Source organism: Acanthisitta chloris, unplaced genomic scaffold (assembly GCF_000695815.1).
Source record: "Acanthisitta chloris isolate BGI_N310 unplaced genomic scaffold, ASM69581v1 scaffold1893, whole genome shotgun sequence".
Classification (NCBI taxonomy): Eukaryota; Metazoa; Chordata; class Aves; order Passeriformes; family Acanthisittidae; genus Acanthisitta; species Acanthisitta chloris.
In genome coordinates this window covers 20,661-30,249 of record NW_008665210.1, presented here as the reverse complement: position 1 = coordinate 30,249, position 9,589 = coordinate 20,661, and the positions used below count along the sequence as shown (strand labels likewise).

Below are 9,589 nucleotides of genomic sequence, written 5' to 3'. Positions count from 1 at the left end.
GCTGACTTTCTTCCTTTGGGGCACATGAGGGAACTGACAGCTGAAAGTGCACAGAGAAACTTAATGTCTAATTGTATCCCTAGGAATGGGAGAAAGGGCTTTCCTTTGCTTTTCTGTCACCCTTCATGTGAAGTACAGCAAAACAAGACACCTGGGCGTTGTCCTTAGGATACTTCAATTAAAACCAAATACTCATCATGTCTTTTCAAAGCACCAGAACACATAAAGGCTGTCCCCTGCTCTCTGTATCTTCATATTAGACTTGAGGCAGGTTAAGATGCCTGTCCTTGACTTTACTGTTAGCAGCTTAACTTAAGTGTGTCTAGATCCTTTATTTGAAGCTCTAAAGTAAAACTAAGTGACTCATAACTCTTATCCACAGGTACAGCTGACCTCTGTAGTAACAGGGTAAAGCTTGCCTGACCAGCAGATGCTTTTCAGGGGCTTGATCGAAACTTGATCTCTCCAGAAACAAAACCTTTCCCTGTCCCTCAGATGACTCCAGATATGCTTTCTCAAGAAATGTAGGGTACTCTGGACCAAAATAAACCCACCCCTCTGTCACCCCACCAAAACAGAGTGGTAGTAACTATATTCTTCCCTCACCATGCAACGATCAGAGTACCAACTCTCTTGTTACAAATATTCTGAATTATTTAATGTGCTGAGTACTTGGGTACAGCAATAGCGATACAAGGAATCCTATAAAATAGAGTTAGTGTTTAAAATACTGTATATGTAAGTCTGGGGTTAACTTTTAGGTGCAAAGAATGTTTATGGAAAAACTGGTCTTCTTCCATTCTTTGTAAACATTGTCCTTCTTCACCACCTTCTCGTGTTACTATTCTTTATGTTTTTCCCCTTCCTGTTCCTGTTTTTTATCTTTTTTTTTTCTGGATTTCTTGTGGTCAGACACTGAAGAGAAGTACAGTAGGAGAAAAGCACTTTCCCAGTTTCTTCAGACAGCAGCCCTCTGGTCTGTAGTTTAACTATCTCTGTGATGGGGCCATTCTGGCTGATTCTGAGAGTCTGTTAGCTCTATCTCTGATGCCCAGGGCCATGATTTAGCTGATTTCTCTCCCCTCCTTTCTTCCCCCACCTCTGTATGCTTCCCAAGATGTCTATCACCCTGTTCAAGGGCTGCCTATACAAGACAGGTTCTGTTGCTCCCCTTCTTAAATTTCACAGAGTAAATTTGTCAAACCTGCAGAGCAGTCTGCTTTCACATATTCAGGTGCTGTTCTGAAAGCTACTGACTGTGGAGGAAATTAGGTATCTTCCCCACCCCTTTTCAAAGCCCATTTGCAAAGTGTCCAGAAAAGAACCCACTTAGTTAATGGCACAATATATGTGTTTGTGTAATGCAGCTTCCCCTAGCAGATTACTGGATGGTGGCTTGCAGGAGATCAGCAGCAGGGGTTAAAGTTAAGAACAAATCTGGTAGGGGGCAGGGTTGGAAGAGAAGAGATCCTTCTTTTTCCCCCTGTGTTAACAGCATGGCAGAATTGCTTGAGTACCAGTTCAGAGACCATGACTGCCTTCGGATATGACACTTAAAACAGTGTGATCCACAACAGCAGAGTTGTGTCTGGCTCTACATTGTTTGTTTGTTTCTCCTGCAATAAGCAGCAATTGCCAGCTAACTGGCAAGACATGGTTTGCTCCCAACCTGAACCAGCACCTATACCCAGCTCTCCTGCCCTATTGTGTATCCAGGCAGAGGCCCTGCTGGACAGTGTCAGTGTTTCTGTTTACCTTAACACCCAGAGCAGAATTTGCCACTTAAAATGCACCAATGTGAAAATTCAAGAAGATACGAGTGCAGCAAATAGCTGTGGATAAATATTCCTTTTCCCCTGCCTGATTCCCCCTACCTTTTACCTTAGCCTGTACCAGTCTGACAGCAAGGAGATCTGTATCTGCTCATCAGGTTTAACTGGTAATGCCACTCTATGTTCCTCACTTTAGAAAAAAAAAAATCCTTTGCAATATTTCCGCTTTAGTGATACCAGACTCATTCTCAAAGATACAGAGATACTGTAGGTCTGAGTTAGAGCCTGCAGTGATTTACCAGGCTTTGTTCTTGGAGGTAAAGTAGAGATAAACTATCTCTAGAGTCCATCTCGTTGCATATCTTGGTTTGTTCCCATTCTAGCCAGGGCGTATGAACCCTACAGTGCCCTTGAGGCATGGGTCACAGTGCTGTGGAAAGTGCCCCTGGAAAGTACGGTGCATTGAACACTGTAGTAGTAGTCGTCTGTGGGGTAGAGTAGGATTGTTCTTAACTCTGGATCTGGAACTTGCCACTATTTTGCCTGAAATCCAGTGGACTAAAGGGAGATATCCTGACAGCTTTCATGACTTACGATTTTGTTTATATAAGTTTGTATATGTTTAGCTTTTTCTCTACCACTGCCTTTTCTTGATCCAAAGTCTGCATCCAAATGTCCTTCCATGTCTTTTTCTAAGTATTGAGAGATAGATATATATAGATATATATGTTTGTTTTCCCCAACACACACATTCATGGCATTAAAATAAAGCAATGTAACAGAAGTATCTATGAGGTCTCTTTGATCCTGTTTTAAGCTTGACTTCCCGTAAAAGGAGTTTAACAAGAAAAAATCCTACTCTGTAGCACCCTGAAACACATGCTAGGCTTCTCCCTCCTCTATTATGAACTATTGTTGCCAAGTGGTGATGCACAGCACTGTGCTCATGTGCAGGGCCCAGGGTCCCTTGGGCATCAGGACAGAGCTGTAACTCTGCAGTGGGACTGAGAAAACACAGTGCAGTGTTTCCAAGCCCCCATGATGTTTGTTAGGCAGTTTGAGTTTTTGATAAAGCTGTTCCTTACCCATGCGAGATTTAAACAGTGCAGCTGGCACAATCAGTTTCCCATTATACAAAAAGCTCTGGTTGATCTGGGTTTAAAACCCTTGTGAAAACCCTCCAGTGATTCCTTTCATTATTAAATTGCTTTAAATATACTTAGGGGAGAGCACAGAGCAAACCCGTGTTGATCAGAATGCTCTTGTATGCCTTGTATGTCTGTGTAATCCAGGAAGAAAAACCTGGACATTCAAGGTGGTGGGTATTTTTTTAAAATTTTCTTCTTTTTCTCCCATAGCAGACCTGAAATAAAACCTATGTTTTTTTTATACAGACTGTTGGGAGAGAAATCCTGCTCCATCTGATAGACTTCCTGGTGACCAGCTATAGGCGTGACCCAGTTATTACCCGGTTACTCAATAATACTCGGATTCATATCATGCCAACGATGAATCCGGATGGATTTGAAGCTACAAAAGTACCTGATTGTTATTACTCACGAGGAAGGTAAGGCTTAGCAGGGTGGTAAGGTTTAGGAGGGTGGGAGAGGTAAAGGAAATGGGTGGGGAGTAATAATCACAGATAGCCAAGAGACTGAATCATACGTGGTTGAGAGGATAATCTAGAAGGATGTGTTAGGTCTAATTTTTGCCTGTGCCATTCTGAAGACACGCTTATGGCATAGAGTTTTTGGATGACTGAGTCAGACTGGTGTTTATGTGTGGTGCAGCCAGAGAAAATTGGTCAGAATGGTGTAATGACCTCACCTTTTAGGCAGGAGACCCAGAATGTGAAGAGAAGCACAATTACCTATTTTGTAGCACCTTTAAGTTGTTAGAAAAAAAAAAAAGGAAAACTCCACCCACAGAGAGCTATTTGAATCAGAAAACTCTGTAACCCTTCTTAACAAGTAAAAGGTGTGTCTACGCTTGTTGAATGGATTTCTAGCAACGTGTTTAAAGATCAGTTGAATGCAGATTTAGTAAGAGGGAGGAGGTACTCAAGCAGAGCTCTCTGGCTGTAACAGGTTCTGCGCTAATAGTGGTGCAAGGAAAAGAACTTAGAAGAAAATATAACTTGGCATTGCATGCTGTGCTACTTTTGCATCCTGTTATGTAACTATTGTAGAGATCAAAAAGGGGATGAAAAGCTTAACAAGCTAGAAGAGGGAAGGGGACAGTGAGAGAATGGGAAGGAATGCCAAAGGGACAAAATCAGAATGTGCAGAAAAAGCAAACTCATAAGCTAGAAGTTCTCTTGGATCACTGGCTGTAGCAATATCAGAAGCAAGGGAAAAGGTAGTTTAGGTAGATTTTTTTATTTTATTTTTCTTTAGGTAGCCAGTGTAGGCTATCCTTTTCATTGGGAAAGAAATTCATTCCTCAGCAAATAGATGTGACTTGTATGGAAGGGGGTATTTTTTATTCCCTATTAAATAGAGTTTAACTGAGTTTAAAAATTAACACAGTTCACGGTAAATACGTCTTTACTCTTGTACTGACTGGTCTGATTGAAGAAGCAAGAAAGTATTTGCACAGGCTGGACCTTAGGTTCAGGAAGAAGAGAATACATCCTGCATTTGACTCAAGTTCCTTCTCTCTGTCCAGAGTGACAGCAGTACAAGGGACACAGCCATCTGGTAGTTACCTTGATCTTCTGTACCAGTGGGAAAAAGTCCTCATCATCTGCCTTTGGTTTTTCTAATTCATGTATGTGTAGACATGTGCATGCTATATGCATGTTAAATATTCACTGTTTCTACTTGAAACACAATAGAAGAATTGTTTTATTGTGTCCTATGAAAATTACAGTGCTGCCAGAAAGTCCATCATCTTAATGCTTGAGAAGATATGCAATGGTCATCTTGCCTGTTTCCTGAAGACACTAGCATACCATGGATCTGGAGTACTGGCAGGCTGGGGATGTGGAAGTGTAATGGGAATGTCTTCTGTCTTTCTAAGGTACAATAAGAATGGAGAAGATCTGAACAGAAATTTTCCTGATGCCTTTGAAGCCAACAACGCTAGCATTCAGCCAGAGACTCGAGCAGTAATGGACTGGATAAAAAATGAAACATTTGTTCTTTCAGCAAACTTGCATGGGGGTGCCCTGGTTGCCAGTTATACCTTTGATAATGGTAACTCAGGTAAGGTAATAAAGTCTCTTCTCCACAGCTCATTTGGTTTAGGAACATTAGCTGTACCAAAGCAAAATTGGTAAGGATTCTTGCATGGTTCTTCTAACTTGTGAGCTGAGATGGGCAGAATTTGATAGGCCCCATCAAAATTCACTGCCTAATATGAATATTTGGGAGATGTGTATCCTGTGTGTAAGCCAGCACTGTATGCTTTACCAGTGGTGGGAGTTACATGGTAGCTATCTTTGTCCTGCAGTTACCGGCTCTTTGAAAGGCTATAGCAGATCTCCAGATGATGATGTCTTTATTCACCTGGCAAAAACATATTCTTTCAACCACATCAGCATGTACAAAGGGACTGGGTGTGACAACAGACAAACTTTTCCAGAAGGCATTACCAATGGGTACTCTTGGTACCAGCTGGAAGGTAAGAATGTCAGTGATATTTTTTCAGCTGCTTCAGATATGATGTTCTCGCTTTCTTCTGCCATCTTTGTTGATGAAAGGGCAGTGATTTTCTCCAGAGTTAGAGGGCTGATGAGGAGAGTAAGCCAACTCATTCACACAGATTCTCTGAGCTGGACCTGGGTGTTTGCAGGCTCTCCCAGCCAGCAATTATACAAGTGTATGGGACTGTCGCTGCTGTCTGTGCCCTTGCTTAAGGCCTGCAATAGCTGTGTAGATAACACACGTGCACAAACTGCTTGGCAGATCTTGTCCTTTCAGCAAGAAAACCAATCTTCTGTTCATGTATCATTTTAATGCTTGATCACTAAAATAAATGTTTTCATTACTGTTTATGTGTAGCCAGATAGAACATGGGTCCTGTGTACTGTAGCACTGTGATGCTTTCACAGTCTGAATTCAAATACTTAAAAGGTTCTTGGAATGGCTTTGGCAGTGCCAAACCCTATGCCAGCCTATGAATTTATCTGCCACTATTTATTGGGAATGCTTGAATGAATTTAAGTCAAAGACCCACCCTTAGCCACAATCATCATCATTCCCAAAATGCCACTGTGCTTTAGAAAACACTCAATGTGTAACTAGAGTAATGAAGTCAGTTTTCCACAGGAGGCAGTAAATACAAGTGTGGCATTGAGGAACAATTTATCTGTTTTACTTTTCTTACAGGTGTGATTGAGTACCAACATTTTAACTCTCTAATTTGTCTTCTAGTTTGAACTTAGTGTTTCTTCGCAGCTGAACACTCTTATTTCACTTTTAAGGTGGAATGCAAGATTACAACTATGTCTGGGGACAATGTTTTGAAATTACATTGGAGCTGTCATGCTGTAAATATCCTCCAGCAGACCAGCTGGAAAAGTTCTGGAGAGACAACAAAGTTGCTCTGATCGAATATATAAAACAAGTACATCTAGGTGGGTATGTGAATGGAGATGGGAGCTAGAGCTGGAGCCAGGTGAGTAGGAACTCCTCAGCAGCTTGGGTCAGTGTCACAGCTCAGAGGGAAGAAGCTCTGGCATGAACTTGGGAGCTCCTGAACAGGAAATGCTACAAGGCCAGGGATGGATAAGGGAGGAGAACCTACAGGTGTGTCATGTGAGGGGTGATGGTGCTACTACAGTGGTGCTAGGGGCTTAAAATGTGCTGGGGCAGGACCCCGGGGCAGTCTGACCATACACCCTGCTCAGGGACTCTGCTTTCCTGAGCAGCCTTGGGGCAGTCATTTATTTCAGAGGTCTCTAAATGGTTTCACTTGTCTTTGCTGCTTGGATTTTGTATTTTTGAAAGGCTTTTCTAGGTGCGAGTCTGACTTCACAGCTGGAAGAGAGCTGCTGCTTAATGAAGCAGTGGTGCTTTACAATGAGTTGAAGGGGTTGCACAAGTCTGTTGCTTATCTTACATTTTGTTATCCAAAATATTTTAGTGCTGTTTTATCTTTGCTTAATGCCAGTGCTGCCTTGAAGATGGTGTGTGGGAATTAAGGGAAATGACTTCATAAGCAGATATTGTTGGTATTCTGCCTTTGGGAAGTACTAGACTGACTTATTTAAAATTACAAAAAATAAGGGTGTCTGTGTGTGCAAAAAACCACCAAATCAGTACTGAAGATTGAAGCTCTTCAGTAAAAGACATGTACAATAAGTGTATATGGTACCTTCAGTACATGAGATTTAGAAGAGATTACAGTGCTGCTTTCTAACTTAATGTGAGGGTAAACTATTAACAACAGCAACAACAACCAAGAATTTTCTGTTTTAATTCCCTTCAGTAAGACCAAAGTGACTAATGATATTATTATATGTGCTCAAACTCAGTAAAAGCCTTTGAGTGATCCAGCAACAGAATGGTCTGACTTTCTCAGAGAAGGAGATTCACCATAGTTGCAGGTCATGATCTTTCTCTCCACTCCTTTTTTCATAGGTGTTAAGGGTCAAGTTACTGATAGGAATGGGAATCCTATTCCCAATGCCATCGTGGAAGCCGAAGGAAGGCAGCATGTTTGCCCCTACAGAACAAATGAACAAGGAGAGTACTTTCTTCTCCTTTTGCCTGGGACATATGTGATCAATGTAAGTGTGTGGCCTTACTAAATGGTTGTTTCTCATTGCACTGAGTTCTTGAGCACAGTCAGACAGCATTCTTACAGGTGGGTGAGCTGAGCTGCTCAAGTCATATATAGGAGTTGTAAAGACTCTTTAGCAGATTTAGAAGAAAATAATATCTTTAAACATGAGTCAGCAGAAAGTAAATTTTTTGATACAATAAGATCTCGAGTCCTCAGTGGCTAGAGATAAGCATTTGTCTGACCTTGATGGTGGAGCCAGCTGAGCATCTGGAGCCCAGTGGCACTAGCTTGAGGTGTTTGAAACAAAGCACAGGTGAGGAGGGTGAGGGTGAGGAGGTCTTGCAGGGTGAGGAGGTGAAGCTTGGGATCCAGGCAGCACTGGGCAGCACCAGGCTGACACCACCACCACCAGTGACAGTTATTTCCTTGTGTAAAAACAGTTTCTCTGTGGAGGTATTAGAGAACATCCATGCACAGTAGGCTCTGCCTGCTGCCAGCCAAGGGCTTACGCTTAAGTAATTCCCTCTCTTGTACAGCAGTAGTCTTGTTGCTGTAATGTGACTGCTCTTTTCTCATTCCATGTTCTCAAACATATATTTAGGACATTTTTCCCTGCACATCTAAAGTGTGAACAAGCATTTTAGACAATTATTGTTTCACAGCTGAACTCAGAGTTTCAAACCAAGTAAGAACATTTTCCTATTTGTTCCTAGGCTACTGTACCAGGATATAAACCAATGCTGAAGACAGTGGAAATACCTGACAACACTGGTAACTTCAGTGCTTTGAAACAGGACTTCTCTTTCTCAGAAGTCTCTATTAGATCAAAAGTTGCTTCATGTCCCAAAACTCCCCTCTACCAGCATCTTGCATGGGCTTCAGCTGCAGTAAAACCAACCCTACATGTCTTGGGTTTAATGACCATTATGCTTGTAATCTTCAAATAAAGTCCAGAATGACACGTCGTGGCAAAGCAAAATCTTCCTGCACCAATGTGACTTTTCAGACAAGGAATTGTATATCCCAAAGAATATATGTTTTTATAAACCAAATTCTCAGATTCACAGTCATGTTTACTGTATTTTGTAAAATACTGGCTTGACAATCAGTTGTTTTACTTTAATTATAACAAACCATCCTGTTTTTAATTGTAATAGACTATCATATTTTTCTACATATTTTACTCTGAAGAAATTTTGTAGAGCCTATGGAGGTAACTGTAGAATTTTGATGCAGAAATTACAAATACATTCTGAAGACTTTGCCTGAATTGAAAAAAACAAGTGAGGATTGTACTGCAAATGTTTCACATAAGCTCAGGTTCCTCACTGAACCTACAGCTAAGGTGCCACATAGCTGTGAGTGCTCAGCTCCGTCCTATTTTCTTGCAATAAAGCCTAAAAATGCTATAAATGAAGAATTGCATTTTCACATATGCTCTTTCATACCTGAACAGATGAGAGTGCTCAGGGCTCAGATGAGATAAAAAGAAGATGAAAATGAAGTGTAAGTATGTGCCGAAGGAAGCTGGGTGATAATCTGCACCATTTGGGACAAGGGAGGAATTTAGGTCTCTGAAAATGGTGTTCCCCTCTGGTAGAGCTGCTGAAAACATGTGCAGGATGTCCAGGAGTGTAACAATGTGCTGGTATGTACAGCTGAGGAAACACTCACAGCTCCTGTGTGCTGTCTATAGTTGAAAGGCTGCGAGGAGAATGGGTAATGTAGAATCTGCCTCTGTCCTGGCACATATTTCTGTGCGAGATGTCGATGTAAAGTTTGGAATCTGCGAGACTGAAGCTGTCTGTACTGAGTGATGTGTGTCTAGAGAAGGAAATAGCCCATGAGTGTCTGCAATATAGAGCACCAAGAGGACTCTCAGTTTGGTCCCTCTTGCTTGCAGTATCATCCCTCTTGCTGCTAGCATAGTCCTAGTCACTCCCACTCACGTCCCCATATGAGTCCAGTAGGCTCCCAGTTTCCCCCAGCATGGCCCCAGTTGCTTCTAGCTGCTCCCAGTGTAGACCCAGTCACTCCCAGTTAGCCACAGCATAGTCCCAGTCCCCCCAGCATGGTTCCAGTAGCTT

At 41.9% G+C, this 9,589-nt stretch overlaps 1 protein-coding gene across 1 annotated transcript in view; it reads left to right on the top strand.

Annotated features, from left to right (window-relative positions):
• CPM (carboxypeptidase M) overlaps nucleotides 1–8,843 on the top strand; it is an 18,658-nt gene extending 9,815 nt beyond the window's left edge. Inside the window, exons 4-9 of the mRNA XM_009071620.1 lie at nucleotides 3,167–3,339; nucleotides 4,794–4,978; nucleotides 5,226–5,396; nucleotides 6,199–6,351; nucleotides 7,358–7,506; nucleotides 8,216–8,843. Coding sequence (XP_009069868.1) covers nucleotides 3,167–3,339; nucleotides 4,794–4,978; nucleotides 5,226–5,396; nucleotides 6,199–6,351; nucleotides 7,358–7,506; nucleotides 8,216–8,449 — 1,065 coding nt within the window. The 3' untranslated portion in view covers nucleotides 8,450–8,843. The remainder of the gene's footprint in view (nucleotides 1–3,166; nucleotides 3,340–4,793; nucleotides 4,979–5,225; nucleotides 5,397–6,198; nucleotides 6,352–7,357; nucleotides 7,507–8,215) is intronic.
• The last annotated feature ends 746 nt before the right edge of the window (nucleotides 8,844–9,589 follow it).